Source organism: Xenopus tropicalis, chromosome 3 (genome assembly GCF_000004195.4).
Source record: "Xenopus tropicalis strain Nigerian chromosome 3, UCB_Xtro_10.0, whole genome shotgun sequence".
NCBI lineage: Eukaryota > Metazoa > Chordata > Amphibia > Anura > Pipidae > Xenopus > Xenopus tropicalis.
Window position 1 is genome coordinate 135,589,501 of NC_030679.2, and position 24,380 is coordinate 135,613,880.

At 49.6% G+C, this 24,380-nt stretch overlaps 2 protein-coding genes, 10 non-coding genes and 1 pseudogene across 12 annotated transcripts; 5 read left to right on the forward strand and 8 right to left on the reverse strand.

Moving 5' to 3' along the window:
* Nucleotides 1-312: 312 nt before the first annotated feature.
* On the reverse strand, nt 313-711 carry LOC100488032 (histone H4). The gene has a single exon (XM_004919423.4). The coding sequence runs from the start codon at nt 676-678 to the stop codon at nt 367-369; it is 312 nt and encodes a 103-aa protein (XP_004919480.1). The 5' UTR covers nt 679-711; the 3' UTR covers nt 313-366.
* Nucleotides 712-1,782: 1,071 nt separating this feature from the next.
* LOC101732699 (histone H1B) lies at nt 1,783-2,532 on the reverse strand. Its single transcript, XM_018089861.2, has one exon. The coding sequence runs from the start codon at nt 2,507-2,509 to the stop codon at nt 1,823-1,825; it is 687 nt and encodes a 228-aa protein (XP_017945350.2). The 5' UTR covers nt 2,510-2,532; the 3' UTR covers nt 1,783-1,822.
* Nucleotides 2,533-6,987: 4,455 nt separating this feature from the next.
* Nucleotides 6,988-7,060, reverse strand: trnaa-agc. The gene has a single exon. It is a non-coding gene; the product is annotated as a tRNA-Ala (tRNA).
* A 307-nt stretch (nt 7,061-7,367) lies between these two features.
* trnaf-gaa lies at nt 7,368-7,440 on the reverse strand. The gene has a single exon. It is a non-coding gene; the product is annotated as a tRNA-Phe (tRNA).
* A 468-nt stretch (nt 7,441-7,908) lies between these two features.
* On the forward strand, nt 7,909-7,981 carry trnam-cau. The gene has a single exon. It is a non-coding gene; the product is annotated as a tRNA-Met (tRNA).
* Nucleotides 7,982-8,057: 76 nt separating this feature from the next.
* trnay-gua lies at nt 8,058-8,143 on the forward strand. The gene is given in 2 exon segments: nt 8,058-8,094; nt 8,108-8,143. It is a non-coding gene; the product is annotated as a tRNA-Tyr (tRNA).
* Nucleotides 8,144-8,464: 321 nt separating this feature from the next.
* trnag-ucc lies at nt 8,465-8,536 on the reverse strand. The gene has a single exon. It is a non-coding gene; the product is annotated as a tRNA-Gly (tRNA).
* A 233-nt stretch (nt 8,537-8,769) lies between these two features.
* On the reverse strand, nt 8,770-8,841 carry trnae-uuc. Its single transcript has one exon. It is a non-coding gene; the product is annotated as a tRNA-Glu (tRNA).
* A 524-nt stretch (nt 8,842-9,365) lies between these two features.
* On the reverse strand, nt 9,366-9,438 carry trnaa-agc. The gene has a single exon. It is a non-coding gene; the product is annotated as a tRNA-Ala (tRNA).
* A 308-nt stretch (nt 9,439-9,746) lies between these two features.
* On the reverse strand, nt 9,747-9,819 carry trnaf-gaa. The gene has a single exon. It is a non-coding gene; the product is annotated as a tRNA-Phe (tRNA).
* Nucleotides 9,820-10,295: 476 nt separating this feature from the next.
* On the forward strand, nt 10,296-10,368 carry trnam-cau. Its single transcript has one exon. It is a non-coding gene; the product is annotated as a tRNA-Met (tRNA).
* A 75-nt stretch (nt 10,369-10,443) lies between these two features.
* Nucleotides 10,444-10,529, forward strand: trnay-gua. Its single transcript is given in 2 exon segments — nt 10,444-10,480; nt 10,494-10,529. It is a non-coding gene; the product is annotated as a tRNA-Tyr (tRNA).
* Nucleotides 10,530-23,245: 12,716 nt separating this feature from the next.
* On the forward strand, nt 23,246-23,695 carry LOC116409812 (annotated as a pseudogene).
* The last annotated feature ends 685 nt before the right edge of the window (nt 23,696-24,380 follow it).

Here is a 24,380-nt window from a genome sequence, read left to right on the forward strand (position 1 = left end):
GTGCAAAATACTTAAATCACTCTTTAATTATATCTGTAACTACACAATCTTTAAGGGGCAGATTACTAATGCAGCCATTAATTCCTCTGGCCACTTCAGTTCTTAGTTTCGCCCCCATCTCACTATCAGATTACTTTGGGGCTGTAAAGTTTATATGAATGGACTCGCATCATCGATTCTAGTTTTCAGAAGGAACAAACTAACGCGTTTCCCCAATTCAGCTTTTGGCTTCTGTGTGCCAGTGCTCTTGTACGAGTAGTAGTCTTAGATAAATTACTTGGGGAGAAGCATAAACAGCCTTTGGGGAAATAGTGGGGGCCCTTAAAAGGGCCTTTGGGAAATGATGCTGTGAGGGAATAAGAGGGTTTAACCCCCGAATCCGTAGAGAGTGCGGCCCTGGCGCTTGAGAGCATACACCACATCCATAGCGGTAACAGTCTTCCTCTTGGCGTGCTCGGTGTAGGTGACAGCGTCCCGGATAACGTTCTCCAGGAAAACTTTCAGCACCCCCCGAGTCTCCTCATAAATGAGGCCGGAGATGCGCTTGACTCCCCCTCTGCGTGCCAGGCGGCGGATGGCGGGCTTGGTGATCCCCTGGATGTTATCCCGCAGCACCTTCCTGTGGCGCTTGGCGCCTCCTTTCCCCAGGCCCTTACCGCCCTTGCCTCTGCCAGACATGTTCAACCTTCAAAAGCTTTTCAGAATGATTCCGCTTCTCCGCACAACCTCATGTATAAAGAGACTGAGCAGACCTGATAGGGAACTGCACTGACTGTCACCCCTCCCTTTTCTTTACTGTTCCAGGGTAAAACATTTGGCAACTTCTGATTGGCTAAACCATGAAGCGCCCATACTCATTAGCAACAAGGAGTGTAACAAACTGCTGCTTATAATAAAGAGCCGCCAAAACTATGGCAGCGATATGTTTATAGAGCAGTAAAATGATTATTCCTATATCCTCAGCATTCTGCCCTGAGATTCATTAGTGCATTTCCCTCTGCTGGAATAGCTGTATGTAACTGCAGAACAATACATTTATAGAACAGGGGTAATTAAAATAATAAATACAAAGTACAATTACATTATATATAAGGATTAAACATTAGCCCTGGAGAATTTAGAATCTAAGTGGAAGGGTAATTTACAGACACAGATATATTAAGGATACTAAGTGCTGCAGGTTACAGCGGGTGACACAATATAAGCGTTACTCCGGGTTATTTCAACCTCTTACTGGCAAAAAATATATATAAAATCAGTTTGTTGTTAATGTCACTTACACGCCCTCTAATGCTGCTGCAACTCTCTGAGCCTCTCAGCTGAGCTGTTTGTTACTCTGCCTTGTCTTTCCCCTATTTGTTACTTTTCTAATGAGTTGGAGCTTTGAGCTGACAAAGTAGCACTTACATTGTTACACTGGGACATTCGCTCCGTTACACACATTGCTGGATACAACTCGCAACAATGTCACTTTCCTACTGTTGCATTTACGTTACAGGGAACAGGGGCTAAATTCCTATCTGAGAATTTCTAATTTGGCAGAACTAAGGGGGGAGGGGGAGGTTTAAGCAGATTTAAGTGACTGAGAGCAGTCCGGCAGCACTAAGGGGAGGTGAATGCAACTATTTTTGTGTGTTTGGGAAACTTTGTAGTGATTAGTTGGCGATAACTGAACGAATGTTGGGCCGGTGCGAGGTTAATAGTTTTTATTGCTTATTAAAAGCCACGGTAGAAGCAGGAGACCCCACTATATTACAAGCCCTTTCAGGGGGATGTGGTGGCTTTTAAAAGAGCCTTTGGGGCAGTTGGCCAGTGAGCCAGCTTATTTCTTCTTAGGGGCGGCTTTCTTTGCTTTAGCCACTTTGGGTTTGGCTGCTTTGGCCTTTGCGGGGCTTTTGGCAGCTTTGGGCTTCACGCTCTTTTTTGCGGGGCTCTTGGCCACTTTCTTGGCTTTGGCAGCTTTAGGCTTTATGGGGCTCTTCGCTGCCTTTGCTGCTTTCTTCGCCACCTTCTTTGGGCTCTTGGCGGCCTTTGCTGCTTTCTTCACCACCTTCTTTGGGCTCTTGGCGGCTGCGGACACCTTCTTGGGCTTCTTCGGGGACTTGGCTGCCTTCTTTGCTGCCGGTTTCTTGGCTTTGGCTGCTGCCGGTGCCGCCTTCTCCTTACTCTGCAGCTGCTTCTTGTTGAGCTTGAAGGACCCGGAGGCTCCGTTCCCTTTCACTTGGACAAGGGTCTCCTTACTGACCAAGCCCTTGAGAGCCAGCTTGAGGCGGCTGTTATTCTTCTCCACATTGTAACCTCCTGCAGTCAGAGCCTTCTTCAGAGCTGCCAGGGACACCCCGCTGCGCTCCTTGGAAGCGGATACGGCTTTGACTATCAGTTCGGACACACTGGGCCCAGATGGCTTCTTGGATTTAGTGGCCCCCGCTGCTTTCTTGCTCTGTTTCTTCTTCTTGGCTGCGGGTTCAGCCGGGGGAGGAGCAGGTGCCGTCTCAGCTGCTTGAGCCATTGCAAATCTTCTACTGATTTCTTATCAAAAGATAAATACGACATTGGAGCGTTTCAATTCTTCTTATATAGAATATTTCTGTCTGCTTATTGGATGACTTTCATTCTGATACCGTTTTCTAATTGGACACAATTTAGCCACACCCACCGTTTACTTTCCGTGTTCAGCATTAGGGAGCTTTCATTCTGTGTTTCCTGCTTCTCAAAAAGCAAAGTTATTAATAATATCTACTTCCATAAATATCCCGGGGATTATACAGTCACTTGCAGGGTAAATGTCCCTGTCTCTGACAGCGATTTTCTGCATGTTGGTTACACGGATTGTCCCCAAACAGCCCCTGATATCTCAGGCGCACTCCTGTCAGTCTGGCTGAGGTTTTTATAAACCTTCAATTTTCCTTGTTCATTGGGATCTATTTCCTCCATCTCTTATCCCTGAGAGAGAGAGGGGTATGGGGAGGGATATCAGGGGGACAGTGAGGGGTTTGGAGGCTACAGAAGAAATCCGTGGGGGTTGCACTGGCAGAGAAGTAGCACAGTCCCGAACCTGCTGTAGTACAGTCATTGCAGCATTCACACAAGTCCCACTGCCTGCATTGTATTGTGTCATTAGTTACACTATCAGCACTAATAAAACATATATATGTATATATCACACGACTGGACACATTATTGCCCCACAGAGCTGACTTTATACCGGCAATTTTAAGTATCAAATGAAAGTATATTATATTATTGGAAGAGTTGTTACCAAGTGAGACTGGGAACACTCCAGCAAGATACAAATGTTCCCCCACTCCAGTCTGATTTCATATGTTGAGTGAAGTTATTTCTATGGAGTAAAACAATGCTCTCCAAGCTTATTGAGTTGTGGTCCAAGAACAATACCCACAATCCCACAATCAGGTGGGAGGGGAGGAGTGAAGGTGTCAGAATATATAAAATAATATTGTGGTACTTGGACTTCTGTTTATATTTTTCATAGTTGGGGGACTAAAAATCTATGCTGAGAGGCTGCATTCAGCCAGTTGTACAGCCCTACAGTAGAAGAAATGGCTTACATTATTATTATTATTATTATTATTTTATTATTATTAACACTTATTTATAAAGTGCCAACGTATTCCACAGCGCTGTGTAGTTGTATGTGTGGCGACTATGCATATATACCTGCAAGTGTATGATAGTAATATCATTTATTTGTATGAATGTATATAGTGCACAAGATGTTAATTAAGTTGCTTAAGTTGGGAATGTTTGAAGTGCTTTTGTGGTAGTTACCTTGGTATTATATGGTGATGGGTGGGTGGTCAACACCAAGATATCACAGGAAGCCAACTGGAGGGTCTTTTGCATTTCAAAGTGGAAGTGTTTGTACAGTTGTTTATGGTGAGGCAGCTCCTTATGGGAACTACCTGACTGATTAACACAATAAGATTCTGATACCTGATTATCTTGTCAGCCAATCAGAATCTCACTGACCAAAGTAGGGATGTGTTCTAAAGGTCCCCATACACGGGCCGACTATAGCTTCTGATATGGGTCCCTTGGACCGATTCGGCAGCTAATCGGCCCGTGTATGGGGAGAGCAGAGCGGCCTGGCCGACCGAGATCTGGCCTGAAATTGGCCAGATCTCGATTGGCCAGGTTAGAAAATCTGGTCGGATCAGGGACCGCATCGGCTCGTTGATGCGGTCCCCGATCCGACTGCCCCATTGCCGCCCACATAATCCGATCGTTTGGCCCCAGGGCCAAACGATCGGATTTTTTTTTTTAACCTAAATGCTCCCCGATATCGCCCACCCGTAGGTGGGGATATCGGGGGAAGATCCGCTCGCTTGGCGACATCGCCAAGCGAGTGGATCTGCTCGTGAATGGCCACCTTTAGAGTATAACTTGTGAAGCTCTTAAGGTCCCCATACACAGGCAGATCCGATGCGGGAAGATCAAATGCGATGTCGCCAAGCAAGTGGATCTTCTCCTGATATCCCCACCTACGGCTGGGAGATATCGGAAGAACCCAGGGGCCAAACGATCAAATTATTATGTCGGGCACAGGAAAAGTCGGTCCGGGGACCACATCAACGAGCCAATGCGGTCCCTGATCCGACTAGATTTTCTAACCTGCCCGATGGAGATCTGGCAGATTTAAAGGAACAGTAACACCAAAAAATTAAAGTGTTTTAAAGTAATTAAAATATAATGTACAGTTGCCCTGCGCTGGTACAGCTGGGGTGTTTGCAACAGAAATGCTACTATAGTTTATATAGATGAGCTGCTATGTCAGCACAAGGGCAGCCATTGAAGCTGGGAAAAAGGAGAAAAGGCACAGGCACATAGCAGATAACAGATAAGCTTAGTAGAATATAATGGGGTTTTATCTGTTATCTGCTAAGTCTCCTGTAAATGGCTGCCCCCGTGGCTACACAGAAGCTTTATTATATAAACTATAGTAGTCTTTCTAAGGAAAACACACCAGTTGTACCAGTGCAGGGCAGCATTACATTATATAGTAATTACTTTTATACACTTTCATTTTTTGGTGTTACTGTCCCTTTAAGGCCAGATATTGGTTGGGCAGGCCCGTCGGTAGTGCCCATACACTGGGCGATTAGCTGCCGATATTGGTCCCTTGGGGCCGATCAGCCTGTGTATGGGGACGTTTATACTCAGATTGATAGAAATATAGACACACACAAACAAAGATATATATATTAGTGATAGGGATTAAATTACTAAATGCTGTGATAGAGGTTAAATTACTTAATGCTGAATTTATACAAATTTTGTTTTAAATCACGAAGGTCTGAGAAAGTATTACTTCAGTTATTATGATTATCCTCACTATCTTGTCTTTGTCCAAGTTGCTCCGGCCTTGATTATCTCAGTGTAGCACGGTGGATTTTATTTTGATTTTATAATGATTTACATTATATATCTGCTTTGACATATGAATCAAATCTTAGGTTTGAGTCAAGTAAAGCCATCAGATTTTGGGACATCTATTGTCCAGTGTTCAAGGTACAATGTCTTTGTTCTATGTATATTGCTGGGTAAACAGTAAACACAGGTATTGTTACCCAGCAAATATCCTTGGAATAAACATAGACAGCATATAGACAATACACTTTATGTACAACTTATTTGAGAAACAAATAAGGCTTTCTACAAAGTTAGTAAACTGTCTAGTTAATAGGTTTTGTTCATGACAAAAGTTTGTACACAAGTTAGCACTTGGTGTTGGGGGTTTTGCTAAGAACTCTAGTATAAAAGGGAGCCTCCACCATGTGTCAGTAGCTTCGCCTAGGACTCCTGAACGAGTGCCGGGACAATTGGATCATCGCTTGGTTATCGGGAACCTGAAGGTCTTGCGCCAAAGGTTGTGGGGCTCCCCGATTGTGCTGAATTGTGCAGAACTGGCTATACTTGTAACTAATCATACTAAGATAAGTAAATCTATTTAATTCTATTATTACTTGTGTGTGTGTAAGTTATTGCTCACTAACAGTCTATCAGAAGGCTTAATCATTGATCCTGCATATTTATTAATATTTGTCATTAATGTTAATTAATACAAATTATTAATATTAATAAAGGTTCATCCCCTTTATTACACTCAGCTAATATTGAAGGCTAAGAGATCATAATAAAGCTTCAGCAGCTACTTAAATAATTTCTGTATTTCTACTAATAATTGCAAGGCATATGCACCCACCCATGATACGTAAGCATAATGGGATGTTTTTTTCTATCTACTATATAAGTAATATCAAAACAAAATAAAGTTGAACTTGTTTGCAATACATATACTGGTTGTATCGTTTGTACAAGTTCCCTGATCAGCGCACATGCGCAGACGATATCAGATGTTTCACCGACGCACAGATTAAATCGAACCGGTTCGTGACTGCTTAGATACAGTGCAGAGAAGCACAGACAGAGTTAAAGAAATTAACCCTTAAAATTAGGTTAGTTAGAAGTGCTAAGTGCTTTGTCTCTGGGCTGGATAATCAAAATAAATTCGCTTAATCTCTGGAAAAGAACCGTGGTTGCTTCCTTTTACTTGGTTGTGGTAAATATTGGAATCCCCAGTATATTTGTAAGAATATACTACATCAACACAATACAACATTTTGGTGCCGTGAATCTGATTGATCTAAAATTCAACATGTTGTAGCTCACTGTAGAGAGGAAAGCGCGATTCCAGTACTGCACGGCCTTTTGGGCTGCACAACAGCTTCTTACCACTCTTCTTTGGGTGCTTGCCCTCGGTTGTGCAAGCAGCAGCCGGTGCAGTAATGGAATGACGCTTTTCAGAGGGTTCTGTCAACTCCCATTTACTCAGGTAAGAAATGAACGTTGCTCCATGCTGTACAGGACAAGAGGTCTGAGGGACGTTTCCACTCCTCTCTCTTTTTAAAAACACTAGACAGAAGCGCGTTGCGGCCCCGCCCACCCGCTCTGAAAAGAGCCACCTCCTGGAGGATGCGGGCATCGATCCCGCTACCTCTCGCATGCTAAGCGAGCACTCTACCATTTGAGCTAATCCCCCTCACGGTGCAGCGCCAGCACACAGGACCTCCGACAAACCTCAACTTGGGCAGTTTTTTCAAGCTACGGCGGCGTCTGTGTTGCTCGTTACGAGTACAGTTTGGCCTTTGCGGATGTCAAATGTGCTCAGGTCTTCCCAAGGGCAACGGAGGAGGTATTTTCTCTGACGGCGACCTACTTAGCAAGAGCAGGGGGCCAGTCTTCCATATAGCACCTTAACAATTATGTGGCTTAATTACGCCTTTGCTTGCTGCTGATTGGCCTTCATCGCGCCTAGTTAAAACGCTCTCAAAATCCGCGGCTCCACCTGCCGAAACCCGGGATCGAACCAGGGACCTTTAGATCTTCAGTCTAACGCTCTCCCAACTGAGCTATTTCGGCACAGCTGCAGCCGGCGGCAAGCGCCCTGCTAAGGCGTGGGCCTGCAGTCCAACCTTTGGTTGGCCCGTCTATCGCAAGCCCCAGCACTGCGGGTGCAGCGGGGGACTGTAGGTTTAACAGAGCAGTCCCTAGGTCGCTGCTTCAACTCTGGCTCCAAGGACACTTTTTCCAGTTTGCCACATGCTGCTTTTCCAAGCAAGTTAAACCACCAGTTGCTTAAAAAGGCTTCGAGTAGGGCAACAGACTGAAGGAAAACGGGGGTTTTCGGAAGAGCTCGACATGGGGCTCTTGTTCTCTTTTTTGCTCCACCCTAAGTTTTAGAGGTCAAAATATTTGTCCTTTTGAAAGACTTGCAAAATGCACATTGGCTATGCCTCAGTCTGTTTATGACATAAGTCACTGCAATTTTTTGTAAGGGTGTATGCAGTAGAGCACACCAGGGTGGACACCAGACGCCCGCCGCTTGCAGCCTCGTTAGCGCAGTAGGTAGCGCGTCAGTCTCATAATCTGAAGGTCGTGAGTTCGATCCTCACACGGGGCAGACTTTTGGAAGGCTTCGGCTTCTGTTGGGTTTCTCAAGAGAACTGTCACCGCCTCCCGTCGGCGCGCCTTTCCGGCCTTTGATAGCTCAGCTGGTAGAGCGGAGGACTGTAGGTGTGATACAGCAATCCTTAGGTCGCTGGTTCAATTCTGACTCGAAGGATGCTTTCTTAGAGCTCGCGCTGCCCGTTCCGGTGCTGCTTTCTTACTTTTTGTTTTGTTTTCATTCAAGCCAATCCTGCGTACAACTTAGAAAAATGAAGAATTTTAGCATGATGCACACAGTGAGAAGACTGCACAGGCTGTAATGCAGACACGTTCCCACTGCAAATCTCCTCTCTGAAGGTTGCAAAGGACAGATTGGAAGCGCTTTTGCCCTGTACCCTGCATGGGCAGGCATGGCTGCAAAGTGGCGACATCCGCGGGTCACTATGGCGGCAACCTTTTTAAAAAGCGCTCGTCCGTGCCGCAATAGAGGACGCTGTGCGTTGGCTGGGAATCGAACCCGGGTCAACTGCTTGGAAGGCAGCTATGCTCACCACTATACCACCAACGCCATAGGCGCTCTGGCAGGCGCACGTTCTGTGACAGCGGATGTCTCAAACGGAAGACACTCTGAAATGCAATAAGGGCGCTCAGGTCTGGGCTCTTTCACGTTCGTTCTCCATACCCACCTGTGGCCTTTAATCGCAACAAAGGCCAAAGTTGCACACCTGAGCATAGCAGAAATCTTTAGGCTCTGGACCAATCAATGGGCTCGCCAAGCAGTTGGAATAGCAAAATCGGCGCTTCCCATACCGGGAGTCGAACCCGGGCCGCCTGGGTGAAAACCAGGAATCCTAACCGCTAGACCATACGGGACCCTGGGAGCCCGGCGCACCATGGTGTGCGTTTACTCACTCGGGAAACGCTCTTCTGCCCGCATGGCGGGAATTCTCAAGGAAACAGCTTTGCCTCTAGTTTGGAGGATGACCCAAATAGGAATTGCCTTGGCCTTTGCTTGAGAACCACTTTAACCCTTGGCAATTTGACACCGTCCATAAAGGATTTGCAGTTTCCAGCCCTCGGTGGTCTGTGTCGTAGCTCACTGTAGAGAAGAAAGCGCGATTCCAGTACTGCACGGCCTTTTGGGCTGCACGACAGCTTCTTACCACTCTTCTTTGGGTGCTTGCCCTCGGTTGTGCAAGCAGCAGCCGGTGCAGTAATGGAATGACGCTTTTCAGAGGGTTCTGTCAACTCCCATTTACTCGGGTAAGAAATGAACGTTGCTCCACGCTGTACAGGACAAGAGGTCTGAGGGACGTTTCCACTCCTCTCTCTTTTTAAAAACACTAGACAGAAGCGCGTTGCGGCCCCGCCCACCCGCTCTGAAAAGAGCCACCTCCTGGAGGATGCGGGCATCGATCCCGCTACCTCTCGCATGCTAAGCGAGCGCTCTACCATTTGAGCTAATCCCCCTCACGGTGCAGCGCCAGCACACAGGACCTCCGACAAACCTCAACTTGGGCAGTTTTTTCAAGCTACGGCGGCGTCTGTGTTGCTCGTTACGAGTACAGTTTGGCCTTTGCGGATGTCAAATGTGCTCAGGTCTTCCCAAGGGCAATGGAGGAGGTATTTTCTCTGACGGCGACCTACTTAGCAAGAGCAGGGGGCCAGTCTTCCATATAGCACCTTAACAATTATGTGGCTTAATTACGCCTTTGCTTGCTGCTGATTGGCCTTCATCGCGCCTAGTTAAAACGCTCTCAAAATCCGCGGCTCCTACCTGCCGAAACCCGGGATCGAACCAGGGACCTTTAGATCTTCAGTCTAACGCTCTCCCAACTGAGCTATTTCGGCACAGCTGCAGCCGGCGGCAAGGCGCCCTGCTAAGGCGTGGGCCTGCAGTCCAACTTTGGTTGGCCCGTCTATCGCCAAGCCCCAGCACTGCGGGTGCAGCGGGGGGACTGTAGGTTTAACAGAGCAGTCCCTAGGTCGCTGCTTCAACTCTGGCTCCAAGGACACTTTTTCCAGTTTGCCACATGCTGCTTTTTCCAAGCAAGTTAAACCACCAGTTGCTTAAAAAGGCTTCCGAGTAGGGCAACAGGACTGAAGGAAAACGGGGGTTTTCGGAAGAGCTCGACATGGGGCTCTTGTTCTCTTTTTTGCTCCACCCTAAGTTTTAGAGGTCAAAATATTTGTCCTTTTGAAAGACTTGCAAAATGCACATTGGCTATGCCTCAGTCCTGTTTATGACATAAGTCACTGGCAATTTTTTGTAAGGGTGTATTGCAGTAGAGCACACCAGGGTGGACACCAGACGCCCGCCGCTTGCAGCCTCGTTAGCGCAGTAGGTAGCGCGTCAGTCTCATAATCTGAAGGTCGTGAGTTCGATCCTCACACGGGGCAGACTTTTGGAAGGCTTCGGCTTCTGTTGGGTTTCTCAAGAGAACTGTCACCCCCTCCCGTCGAGCGCCTTTCCGGCCTTCGATAGCTCAGCTGGTAGAGCGGAGGACTGTAGGTGTGATACAGCAATCCTTAGGTCGCTGGTTCAATTCCGGCTCGAAGGATGCTTTCTTAGAGCTCGCGCTGCCCGTTCCGGTGCTGCTTTCTTACTTTTTGTTTTGTTTTCATTCAAGCCAATCCTGCGTACAACTTAGAAAAATGAAGAATTTTAGCATGATGCACACAGTGAGAAGACTGCACAGGCTGTAATGCAGACACGTTCCCACTGCAAATCTCCTCTCTGAAGGTTGCAAAGGACAGATTGGAAGCGCTTTTGCCCTGTACCCTGCACCGTCGTTCCCTTCCTGTTTTCCCGTTGCCTCCCGTCCTGTTTCTTCCTGGTTCGCTTCTCTCCCTCTGCCGGTCGTTCCCGTTCCTCCCCCTGGCCTCCCCTTGCGCTGGTCGGTCGCCTCATCCCGGTGGGTCCGCTCCCGTGCGTGGTCGGCCGTTGGGTTTCCCCTGTCCCGCTCTGTTTCCGGCCTGGCCGTCCCTCGCCTTGTTTGTGCCCTCGGGGGGCTTTGGCTATGTGCCCTTCCATACTGTTCGTTGCTATCCGTGCTGTCTTTGGATCCTCTTTGGCTGTCTCTGGGGGTTGTTGCGTTTGCACGCCTGCGCACACCAGTTTCCAGCTGCATCCGGTATGCTTTGGCAGCCTCAGGGCTTGTTGTCCCACTTCTTTTCTCGACCCCCAGTTAGTGCTACGCGATTGGGGGCCATGCGCCGCCTCTGGCCATCACTGCTCCGGTTGTGGTACTGTTCGGTTGCTGCAGGGGCTGGTCCAACACCGTGCTGCCCCAGTCGGTCCTTGCATGTGCCCCATTTCTTTCGTTGTTGGCAGCCAGGCTCCTCCACCGTGCCGGGCTTGGCTGTTTCTATGGCCACCGTACCGTGGTGGCCATCCTCTGGTCCTGGAGAGCATTTTGTAGCCGGGATTGTCCGTTTTTCTTGTGTGCTTGATTTGTTTTCGCTCTGTTTGCTCATTATTATTCCCCACCTCTTTTTTGGGCATGGCTTGGTAGCTCCCCATGCGTACTGACTGGCAGGAGACGCAGCGACCCTGCAGCAAAAATTTCCACTTTCCTCTTTGTAATTTCCCTTTCTTCTTCGTCCCTTCCCTGTCGTCCGACTGGCGCGTCATTGCCCCCACAGCTAGGCAGGTCGGCCTCTCATCCCGCCAGCCAATCACCATTCAGCCCTCACTCTCAAGCCGCTACTTCCCTCCTCCTCCCCCTGTTTTTTGTCCTCCTGCCCGGCGGTGGTCTCCCTCCTCCCCTTTTGTGTTTCCCGTCTTGTTTTCTTTTGTTTTTGTCTGTCTTTCTTTTTTTTTTTTTACCTCTGTGTCCTACAGGGCGTGCTTCCCAGGTTGGCGGTTTTCCCTGCTGCCCCCAATGTGTTCCCTTTCCACCTCTGGGCTGCGGTGTGGGCTCCCCCTGGTCCTGCCTTGTGCTCATCAGCCCCCCTGCTCTTTCCCTGTGCACGTTGCCCCCCGCTGCCTGTGGGGGTTCCGGCGTGGGTTCCTCGCCTTCCTGCCTGTCGTCTTGGTTCTCCTTTTCCTCTCTGGTGTTTTAGCGCCTTTGCGCACCTTTCGGACTCCCAGGGCCTGGCTCTGGCATCTTGGGCTAGTGCTCCAGTCCAGCCTGTCTGGTGAGTCTGCCAATCTCCGTCTTCCACTCGTGTGTTTTGCTGCTCGTGCCACGGCGCGGCTGCTCACTTGCGCTCTTCCTGTCCCCTCGCTGCCCAGGCTGGTCTGGGTCTTGTGGGTAGCCCTGCTGCTGCCTCCTCTCCTGCTATCTGGTGGCTCCTTTGGCCCTTTTGCCTTTGCATCTCTTCTGTTTTTCACTGTCGCCTGGTCCTCTGTGCGCCCCGCCGGTGGACGGTGCAGGTTGTGTGCGTCGGTATGCTCGCTTATCCCTACACCACGTGCTTCCCCAAGCCTGTTGTCGGGTTGCCACTGCTCTCCAGCACTCCATGGTCTCCCTTTTCTCCGGGGGTCTGCACCTTTCCCGCCTTTCTCCGGGTTCTGTGGGTTTGCCATTTTCCTGCCACGCCCTTCTCCTGTCCGGATGTTTGTGTGCTTCTGGCCCTCCTTGCTCTTGCTGTTTCTTATGGTTGCCTTTCTTGTGGGTCGGTCGCTGCCCTCTGCGGTCTTAGGGGCTCACTTTTCCCCTGGTCCCGCATCCAGCCTGGCTGGGTTGCCCTGCTGTGCGTTGGTCCTCCTTTTTCGCGGGGTCTGCCCCCTTTCCAACCTTCCTTCTCCCGCGGTTCTGACTGGGTTGCTTTTGCCTCACGCCCAATTTTACTCCTGTGGTGTTTGTTGCTTCTGGCCTCCTTGCTTTGCTGTTTCCTTTGTTTCGCTTTTCTTTGTGGTCTCCACCTCGCCTCTGCCGGTCATTGGCTCTTTTCCCACCCGGTGTGCCCGCCTGGCTGGGGTTCCCTGCTGTGCGTTGGTATCCTCTTCTCCGGGTCTGGCCCACCTTTTCCGTCTTTCTCCCGGTTCTGCCTGGGTTGCCTTTCCCTCCACCCCGTGTTCTCGGTTTGTTTGTTGCTTCTTGGGCTCCTTGTTTTGCTCTTTCCTCTGGATGTTCCTTGTGGTCTCTACCTGTGCGCCGCACGGTTCTGCCCTCTTTTTCTCGGGCTTCCTGGTTCCCTGGGGTTTCTGCTGTGGCACGTGCGTGTCCCTTTTCCTGCTTATTTATTTCTGCGGCCCTGGTGGGTCTTTGGCTATGGCCCAGTTTTCCTTCCTCCGGTTGCACGGTTGTGTTCCCCCTCCTTTTTTTTTCTGGTGTGTTTACCGGTTTTTCTGTCTGCTGCTGTGGACGCCCCTTGTTGTTTGTTGCTCTGTGCCTTCACTTTTGCCATGTTGCCGGCTTGTGCTTGACCTTTTGCTTCCGTGCCTGTTGTCGTTGTCCTGGTTTGGCCTTTGGTCAACGTGCCCGCTGTTCTTGGTCCCTCTTCCCGTTTTTGCTTGTCTCTGGCTTGCTGGCTGTGTTCCTTGTTTTTGGGCTTGCCTGTGTGCGTTGACCCTGGCCGTGTGGTTTTGTTTTTTGGTTTGCTTGGCCGTTGGTTTCTGTCTTGGCTTTGCCTACCTTGGCTGCCAGTTTCTGCTTTGGCCTCGCATCATCTGTCTCCTGCCTCTGCACCCTGGCATCGCCTTTCTGCTGCCTTGGCTTCTTGGCTGCCGGTCCTTGTCTGGCATTTGCCTTGTGTGCCTGTTGGCCCGTTTGGTCTTTGGCTTGCTTGGCTGTTTGGTTCTGTCTTGGCCTTTGCCTCCTTGGCTGCGTTTTGGCTTATGGCCTTGGCGCTCTCTGTCTCCTGCCCTGCCCCCGGCTCGCTTTCTGCTTCGCCTTGGCTTGCTTGGCTGCCGGTCCTTGTCTGGACTTTGCCTTGTGTGCCTGTTTGGCCGTGCCGGTCTTTGGCTTGCTTGGCTGTTGGTTCTGTTTGGCTTTTGTTTGCCCTTGGCTTGTGGTTCGGGTTCTGGCCTTTGGCTTGCTTTGCTCCTGCCTCTCACCCCTGGCAGCGCCTTTTTGCTTGCTTGCCTGCTGTCCTTGTTTGCTTCCGGCTTGCTTGCCTGCTGGTCTTGTTGGCTTGTGGCCACCGGTCCTTGGTTTGGCCAGTTTTTTCTTGCTTGGTCGCTGGCCCTGGTTCTGGCCTTGCCTCCCTGGCTGCTTCTTTCTTCTGGGCTTTTTGCTCCCTTGGCCGTTGGGTTCTGTCTTCTGGTTTGCTTGGCCGTTTTCCCGTTCTCTGTCCTTTGGCTTGCTCGGCAGGGGTCTTTCTGGCCTTTGGCTTGCTTGCCCTTGGTTCCGTTTGAGCCTTTGGCTCGCTTGGCCATTGTTGTCTTTGCCTTGCTTCCCTTGTTCGCCCTTTGGCTCTGGTTCAGCCTTTGGCTCTGTTTTGGGCCTTGTTCTTGGCCTTGCCTCTGGTTTTGGCCTTGGCTCCAGTTTTTGCCCTTTTGGCTCCCTTCCCCTTGGTTTTGGCCTTTGGCTGGTGTGACCGCGTTGGCCCGGTTCTGGTCTTTGGCTTGCTTGGCTCTGTTCTGGCCTTGGCTTGTGGCCGCTTGGCTCTGGTCTGGCCTTGGCTTGCTGCCGCTGGGCTCTGGTTCTGGCCTTTGGCTGCTTGGCCTTGGCTGCTGGTTTCTGGCCGCTTTGCTTGCTTGGCGCTTGGCTCTGCCCTTGGCTTGCTTGGCTCTGGCCTTTGGCTTGCTTGGCTTCTGGCCTTTGCTTGCTTGGCTCTGGCTTTGGCTTGCTTGGCCTTTTGGCTCTGTTTTTGCCTCCGCTTGCTTGGCCTTGGCTCGTTTTTTTGGCCTTGGCTCCAGTTTTGCCTTTTTGGCTTGCTTGTCCCATTGGTTTTGGCCTTGGCTTGCTTGGCTGTTGGCTCTGTTTCTGGCCTTTGGCTTGCTTGGCTGTTGGCTCTGGTTTCCTGGCCTTGGCTTGCTTGGCCTTGGCTCTGTTCTGGCCTTTGGCTGCTTTGGTGTTTGCCGCCGTTTTGGCCTTTGGTCCTGGTTTGTGGCTCTTTGACCCCCGGTTTTAGCCTTGGTTTTTGCTTGCCCCAGTTGCCCTGTTTCTGTCCTTTGCTCCCCTGGGCTGCCTGGCCCTGGTTCGGCCGCTTCGGCTCCTCAGGTGCTGGCTTGTTTTCTGGGCCTGCCCGTTTTGGTGTGCCTCCTTGGCGCGAGTTGGCTGCTGCCTTGCTTCAGTCCTTGGCTCTTCTGGTTGCTCACGTCCATGCTGTGGTCCTTGGTGCCGGCCCTGTGGTTGCTGCCTTTGTTGGTCTTGGGTTCCATGTCTGGTTTGCCTTGGCGCTTGTGGCTGCTCTCCCTCGCTGCTTTCTTGGCTGTGTGGGTGCTTGTTTTCCTCACCTTGTATTCCCCCTCCTCCTCTGGCCGCTGGCTTCGTTTGGGCGCGGTTTCTTTGCCCGTTCCGATCTCTGCCCCTAGTCCATCGTGGTTGCCAGGTCTGTCTTGCCCAGCCGGCGTGTTTTTTGCTTTGCTTTGTGTGTTGCTGTCTTTCCTCTGGGCTCTTGCCATGCCGGGATGGCGCTGGCGTGTTCTCCCGTGCTTGCTTGACCGTCCCCGCTGCTTTCTGGCAGGGTGTTGGTTTGTCCGCTGGTTGTTTGCTGCTGTTTGGCGCTTCTGCCTTTCTGCGGGTGGCTGTGGTCTTGGTTGGGCTGGCTGTGCCCCCAGTTGTTCCCTGCTGTTTTCCGTTGATCCGTCTGTTTTCCTGGTTGCCTGTCTTCCATCTGCAGGTCGTGGGTCCAGTTCCTCCCCTGGCCCTCCTTGCTGGTCTAGGTGCCTCTCAGTTGGTCAAGCTCCGTGGTGGTGGCGTTGGGTTTCGCCTGTCAGCTCTGTTCCGGCTGGGTTCTCGGCTTGTTTGTGCCCTCTGGGGGGCTTGTGGCTCAGTGTGCCCTTTCTCCTGTTCGTCTTGCTTGTCAGTCTGTGCTTGGTTTCTTTGGCTGCTCTCTGGGGGTTGTTGGATTGACGGCTGTCCCCCCCTTTCTGACTCCGGATTGCTTTGGAGCTGGGCGGCTTGTGTGTCCCTTTTTTTATCGGCCCCCAGGTTGTGCTGGTTTGGGGGCTCGGCCGCTCTGTCGTGCTCGGTTTCTGGTTCCTGGTTGGTTGCTGCGGGCTGGTCACACCGTTGCCCTGCCCGTGTCGGTTTGTTGTGCCACCTTTCTTACTTGTTGGCCGGGTCCTCCGCGCGCGGGCTTGTGTTTTCTGGCCCCCGTGTGTGGCTCCCTCTGGTCCCTTGGGAGTTCTTGTGCCGGGTTGTGCCGTTTTTTCTTGTGCATGCTGTTTGTTTTCAGCTCGTTGCTCTTTTATTCCCTCCCTCCCTTCTATTTTGGGGCTGGCTTGGTGTCCCTGCGTCCTGCCACATGGGGCGCGGTGGCCATTTCCACTTTCCCTCTTTCGTCCTTCCCTTTTCTTCTCAGTCCCGCTGTCGTCGGGGTTTCCCATCCCTTTTGCTTCTTGTTGCTTGGCCTGTTCCGTGGTGGGAGGCTTCCCTGGTCTTGGTGGGCTTTTTGTTGGCTTTGGTTTCGGTCCTACCTCCTCGCTGTGGGGCGCTACTGCCCTCTGCGTCTGCTGTGGCCTGGAAAGGTTTCTACTGGGTGTGACTTCTCTTTTCTGTTTGGTTTTGCATTGTTTGTCTTGTTGGTTGTCTTATGCGTCGTTTGTTGTTGAAGCTGTGTTAGTTTTTGGCCTTTTGTTGTAGCTTCTCGTCTGGTTTGTTGTGCTGGTTGTTTGGGGTTTTTATTTCCTCTCTGGTATTTTTTTGTATAGTTGTCTTGTTTTTTTCCGCTTTTCCCTTTTGTGGGTTGTCTTTTTTCTTCTTTTCTCGTATTTGTATTCGTGTGTTTTTGTTTGTGCATTTTTTTTTGGTACGTGTTTTGTGTCTTCTCTTGCCCCCTCCCTTTTGAACCTACTGGTTTTTTTGGGCTCTTTCTTCTCTCATGTTTATTGTCCTCTTTTTCCCTACTTTGGCGGCCGGCAGGGGCTGCATGGCTTTTCTCTATTTGTGTTCGTTTGTTGTCGCAACCAATCGTGTTTTGTTTTGTGTTGTTTTGTCTTTGTTTTGTTTAATGGTGTCTTGCCCTCGTGTGACTTTTGCTTTTAAACCTCTTCCTGATCCTCATCTTCCCCTCCCTATCCCCTTTCCGGTCATTCGTTCTTTGCGCGCTGCCCCCCCCACGTGTCTCTTACCACTGCTCTCTTGGGTCAGCCCTCCTGGATTGTTCCTTCCCGCTTGTTCCCCTTTTACTCCCTTGCATTATCTTTCCAGCTTTGCCTTCATTTCTTTCCGCTCCCCACGCCATGTGGTCGCTCCTGCCCTGGCCTCCTCTCTCCGGTCTGTCTCCCCTCTGCCCACGGTCCTTCCCTTGCATCCCGTTCCCCCGGTGCCCTTCCGGCCTTTCCCCGTGTTGCTGGTTGCTTCTCTTGCCCCTGTCCACAGCCCCTTATTCCCCTATTCCGCCTGCCCCCCGCCCTACCACCTCCTCCGTACTTGGGAGCGTTTGCTCCCTGCCCTTGCTTGTTCCGTACACCTCGTTCTGGCTTCTCGCCCCCGGTCCTGTTCCCCACCCCCCTCGCGCACTCACCCTTACCTTGGCTGTTTCCTTGCCCCTGGTTTACGGCATCCGCTACGACTCCCTCCCCTCTACACCCCGTGTCTGCTCCACTACTCGTTGCGGCCCCCCATCTGTCTCCCCCCCCATCTGGCACCCCCGCTCCCCACTCTCCAGCCCTGTTTCCCCATTGTCGCGTTGGCGGTGCCACGCCTGCTGCCGCTTCTTCCTTTCTCGAGGTACCCCCGTGTCCTCCGATCGGTCTCTGGACTCCTTTCACGAGTCTTGCCTCGTGCCGACCTCATCCCTGTGTCTCCTCCTAGTGTGACCTCACGGCGCTTTCTGTGGTCGATTGCTCTAAGTTGTACTCCCTTTCATGGCCCTCACTCGATCTCTTCGCCACGCACTACCGCTCGATGCTGATCTGGCTTCCGTTGGGTCTCTCCCTCCAGTGCCCTTGTGTATGGACTGTAGGCCCTCCTTGGGTTGAATGAGCTCATCCCCCGTCTCGGTCGTATTTCTGGTTCAGGTTCCTCCTGTCCTTCCACTGAAGTTGGGTCTGGGCTTGTGGTTTTGCCCATCACCGCGCCTTCGTTCACCCTCTTGGTCGCTCATCCTCCTGCGTGTTTCCCCCTGCACGGTTTCTGGCGACTTGGCCACTGTTGCCTTTGCCGCCCGACTTTCCCGCACCTCTGCCGCCGGGCCCTCTTCCTTGGTACCTCTGTGCATGTTTGCTTGCTCTGTTCTTTTCGTCCTGTGGTACGCCCGACCTGAGCCTCGCCCGCCTCTTTCCCACCGCTCTGTTGGCATTACCTCTCGTCCTTTGTAGTTCCTTCGCCATCTGCCGTTTCTCGCTACCCTGACTCCCTCCTGTCTGGCGGCCTGCCTGCCCCTGGTTGCAGGCCCGAGACTGCGCGCACGTGTCTGTCCACTCTTGCTCCTCTGTGCAGCTCCCATGGTTGTCCACCGTCTTTCGCGGTGTGCTTTGAGGCCTAGCCCCGGTACCTATTGTTTTGTTATCCCGCGCGTCTTTCTCTCACTCAAGGGACCTTTCCTTCTCCGACACTCAGGCATTTGTTCCCGCGTGCTATGCGGTTTGTGAGTGCCTGCTCCTTTTGTTCGTCCCTGGTCTTCGCCATCCGTGACGCCGATCGCGTTTCCTGTAGCTTGCCTCCTTTCCGTTTGTGCCCCCTAGTGGATACTCTCTCTGCTGTTCTTGTCGCGGTACTTTCTCTGGCTTTTTTGTCACTCAAGGTCGTGGACACGTTCGTGCGCACCCCTGGGTCACTTGTACCATCTTGTGCTTGTTGCAGCGATCACTTGCACGCTCCTATCCGACGCTGGCGCCCGCCCCAATAGTCTACCTTGTATGTAATCCCCTGTGTGGCCTTGTCACTGGTCTGCTATCGAGCTCTGGCAGCTTTTTTCCCACACGGTCTTCTCTTCACTCTGTGGCCTCCCGCTTGTCCTCGTCCTACGTCCCGCATCCTCCTTTCTTGCTGCCACACAGTTCTATACCAGATCACGTGAATTCTCTTAATTTTTCTTTCTGCAAATCTCTTTCAAAGATGTATTCACCAAAGTATGTCAATCCTGTCCCACAGGGATTTCTCTATCTTCTCTGGAGCTCCTTATAAGGTCTCGTTCAACCTTTGCCATGACATCTGTAGTCCTTTTACAAAATCATTGATATATACTGCCCAGCCTTTTCAATTGTCTGGCTGACTCTGGACCTAGCCACCATCAAGGAGATCTGTTTCATCTTTGTATAAAGTGATACGGTCTTGCTTATAGCCTTTGTTAAATGACGCCTTCCAAGCCCTGTAGTTTCTTCTGGTTATCTCGTCACTGAACAAGACTGATGTTATCATTTTCTCGTGTGCCATAAATCTCACTAAGTCTGACTCTGTTGATTGCCCAGTAAGTTGGTTTGAATCAGCTTAATAGGGACACTGGGCTTCACTTCTGGCGTGTGCTTAGGTATGTATCCCTCTGGACGAATGAATCTGTCTCTATCAGGAACCCTCCTTGGGCAATGTAACAGGAGATAATAGCTGTATTCTAGTTAGTCAGACAGGTACAAGTCGCACTTGAATGTCATTATAATTCTGCATGCTGCAGCGAGGTTTTCACATAACGGATACAATTGTTTGATCCTTTTTGTTCTTGTAACAGAGCAACCATCTTTGGTGGTGAGATGTAGTCACATGTTGTAAGGACATGTTCTGGAGAGGTATACTATGATTGCTCAGATGATGGGATAACACCTGTCTCTGTACTCACTAAGCTCTTTTTCTAGGCTTGGCATTGATGGACTGTACTCCCTTGACATGTTTCAAGCACGATATATCTTTTGCGGTACGTTGGCATAGCAGTTTCAGCATGGTTTTACATCACGGCTGCATAGTGAATTTCTGACTTGCTTGTTCTGTAGTGTCAAGAAGCTGCATCTAATGCAAATGCCAAAGCAGATGCGATTGCCACCATCTTATGTAAGATTAAGAATCTCTATTGAAGCTTTAAGTGTGTCTTCTCTAATTTTAGCTCTGTTTCCTTCCCAGTAAATGTGAGTTGAGTTAGTGCAGCGGCAGCTTCTGCGCGGAGAAGCGCAGCGTCAGACACCTGGGAGCGTTTGAGAGTCTGGATGAATGTCTGAACCCTAGATCTGGTTTTGATTGATCGTTAGACATCTTGCTGTCTAATCTTGATAAGAGTTAGCACGTGGTACTATGTTAACTGAAGCTGTACTGTATCTTTTTTGTGTACTTGCTACATCCACTCTGGCGTGTGGGCCTCTTGATACCTAGCTGTTGTTTTACTGTGCTGTATTGCATCAGCATGCGTGTGGTAGAAGAAAACCAAATTCCTATTTTTACACAACAGAAAGTCTTCACCCAGAAGACCTCAAAGAAAAGAAACATTTTCAGACTCCTGGGTCATTCAGTTAATCGAGGAGGGGCACAAGTGGAGTTTCTTTCACTTTCCCCCAACAGAGATTTATAAGTATCATATACATGATCAGGGTCAGACTGGCGTTGGCAGCGAGACTGAAGAAACCCAGTGGGCCTGCCGGCCACTTCAGTTGCTGCACTCAGAAGACCACAGAAGATTTTAATCATGTAGCTCTGTACATCCAGGAGGACTTGTCATTATCCAATTCCTGAGTGCCTTCTGGTATCACCACAGTCTCTTTTGGGTCTTTACCAAAAATTGTAGTGTCAATAGCAGCTGTTTTCAGGGAAAGAAAGATCACGATAATTCCCTTAATAATTTAGATAACTGGCTTATCACAGCGATTTCAGACTGTCTTCTAGAGAAACATATGAACAGAGTTATCCTCCTTCTTCAACATCAGCGATGCGAATTAACTGGGAAAAAATCATCATTAATTCCATTAAGAAAAACTGATATTCAGCAAGGATGAAGGTTTACTCCCCCCAGCGAAGGTACTCAGCCTGAAGGAGTCAGTTCAAGAGGTTGTTGTCCAGCCGCACTCCTCTCTCAGGGTCTGATTGTCCAAAGTTCCACATGAGACTTTTCAGGAGTAGTGATGAACAAATCTGTCCCGTTTCTGGGAAACGGCAACAGTTATTTATTTTGGCGCACAATATTTTTGCTCATTTTTTTTTATTTTATTTGCAGCGGATGACAATTTTTTTCGTGAATCCATGCCCTGGCAAATTATTTTGCCCATCACTATTCAGGAGGAAGTCCTTCTCAGATGGGACTGCCAGTTTTTCTTTATTAGAGACAAGGATTTTCTCTCAGCAGACAGATGATACAACAAATTCAAGTGGCAGTACTCATACAGGCCAAAACAAAGGCCGGGGCCTAGGGCGGTACATATTTAGCCCCCATGCGAAACAATGGCGAACTCTCCCCACTGCTCTGTATGAGAGTTTAAATGTCTGTGCATTTGGGTTGTTGGCGAATGCGCATGAGGGTGGGGGGGGACGAATGGGACAGGCCTTGGGGCACCCCGATAAGAAATCCAGCACTGTAGACATGAAAGGGGAGAACAACATTCTGGCGCTCAACTAAGAAGAAATGTGATGAGACCAGGGAAGTGGTCGCTGGACCAACAAATATTTCTGAGGATTACAAGGCACTGGGGACTTCCAGTTACAACCAGGCAACCAGGAAGAAGCCGAGCTGAAGACCTTTTGTTCTCTCAACAGGCAGAATCTCCCAGATTTCCTGCTGTCATTCAGGTGGGACTTTCCCCATGAACATATTTTTCCATGTAGAGATTCTACAAACAGGATCTAAGATAAGGCCTAAGGAATATCAACCTTTTCCTTAATTTGGGATCTTTCCATCCCGAAGATGGAAATGGAAATATGAACCCTTGGAGAATTGTTCACATCAAGTGTCTTTCCTTCAAAGCTCTTTTTAGTAGCTTGTCTTCCAGATCCCAGCTCACTCGACTATAAAGTTGTCTACCTTACGGGCTGAAGTCAGGCCCGGAGCAATAGGGAGAGGATGTGCAGAAACTGTAGTGGGGGGTGCACATGCGCGGTCGAGGCGGGTAGGGGGGCGGCAATAGGGGGGGGGCCTTAATCAGAAATCCGGCCCTGGCTAAAGTTGCAGGAGTATCTATGGTGGAACATATCTGCAGAGCAGCGACTTAGAGTAATCCTGACACCATTGTACAGCACTACAGGGTGGACATCTTGGCAGCTCAGGAAGCTCCTTTGGCAGTAAGGTCCTTCAGAGGGCGACATAAACAGGAAACCAGCCCTTTTCCCTGCCAAAAGCACAGTAAGAGGGGATAGCCAATCATAGTCCTGCAGCCAAACAAGACAGGCTTCAGTTCCCTATCTGGTCAGCTTAACAGCTCATTGGTTCCAATATTACAGTGCAGTGTGGGAGTTCTGCCCGCCCCCCCCCCCCCCTGCACAGCCTGGGAAAGGAGGAAGAGGACAGATGGCGGTATTGGTGGGGTTTTTGATAAGATTTTCAAATAATCAGATTGGAACAATACGTTTTAAAGCACATTCCCGTCTATATTTAGATGAGTATAATTCACTGGCAAAATTTTTGTTTTTCACACAACAAATGTCCCCTTTAAATGGATATTGATAAATGAGAAAATAAGAAACATTGTGCCTGATAAACAAAAGACCTTTATAGAAAATCTTTTGGGCAGGGCCCTCTTCACCTCTTGTATCGGTTATTGATTGCTTTATATGTTATTCTGTATGTCCAATGTATGAAACCCACTTATTGTACAGCGCTGCGGATATTGTTGGTGCTTTATAAATAAATGTTATTAATAATAATAATAATAATAATAATAAAATCTGAACACCTCTTTCCAAAATCTCTCCACATTCTCTCCCTCCCTACCCACATAAGACACAGTCATTGTACAAGAAGCGGTTTGATTCCCGTTTAGAGCTCTTTGCTGCCCCCATGCGGTTGATATAATTGACCTCGCAGCAGACGTTTCCGGGATTCAGAGTCAGTCAGCGCATCCGAAGGGAATGAGAAACATCTGTTAAATATTTTTTATTGTAATATGGTTTCTAAAAAGCAAAGTAAGTAATTAATAATATAATAGTCATAGTTATTTAAGACATAATATCGGACAGACTTTTGGCGGGCATTTTAAAAAAATAGACTTGGTCTGAGCAGCCAATAGAAATGTAGACGTAATATGGTGTGTTTTGCATGCAGCCAATCACAGGGAGGCGCTGGCTATAAATAGGATGTTTGGCAGCCCCAGACACCATAACGTTTTAGTGCTTCTACGTTGTTGCAATGGCCCGTACTAAACAGACCGCCCGCAAATCCACAGGCGGGAAGGCTCCCCGCAAGCAGTTGGCCACCAAGGCAGCCAGGAAGAGCGCCCCGGCCACTGGCGAGTCAAGAAACCCCATCGTTACCGCCCAGGGACTGTGGCTCTCCGGGAAATCCGCCGCTACCAGAAATCCACTGAGTTGCTGATCCGCAAACTGCCTTTCCAGCGTCTGGTCCGGGAGATCGCCCAGGACTTCAAGACCGATCTGAGGTTCCAGAGCTCAGCCGTTATGGCTCTGCAGGAGGCCAGCGAGGCTTATCTGGTGGGGCTCTTGAGGACACCAACCTGTGCGCCATCCACGCCAAGAGGGTCACCATCATGCCCAAGGATATCCAGCTGGCCCGCAGGATCCGAGGGGAGAGGGCTTAGATCCGAGGGGTTTTATTCACTGGCACAAAGGCTCTTTTCAGAGCCACCGACACTTTCTGGGAATGAGCTTTTCACTTCTATTTCGGCTTTTGTTACAAAACGATACATTGATAGACTGGAACCAGCAGAATTACATATATTTGTGTTATATTGTGTCAATCGTCTTTGCTGCAATATAAATAGTACCGGTTAGTCTATTTTCTGCAGGGCTTGTCCCTTTTGCTGCTCAACTTTTAACCTATTCTAGTAAAATCTGGGCATCTGGGTTTGATTAGAAAAATTCCCAAAAACCACTGATTTGAACTCATGCCAGGAACTGTATATATATGATACATTTAGATTATCGGTGCTACTGGCCCTTTTGCTGCTCTGATTTCTTGGAACAAAGGCCACTGCTTTTCCGTGTTCCAGGCAAATTAAAATACAGAAACCCAATATATAGGGACAGGTTTTAAGTGTGGTCGATCGACTGTTTTCCTGTAGCATTAGTTTACCCAATGCGCTGTTTGGGATAAAGGTAAATGAAGTCGAATAATTGTATTTGGCGTAGAAAAATCTAGCAGCGCTGTTTTCCCGTGGTGTTTAAGCGCTCGCCTTATAGTTACAGCACTGCACACTTGCTCTTATTTAGCTTTGAAGTACTAAAAATAGTGCTTGAGCTATATATCATTTTTCGTTAGCAACCATTATA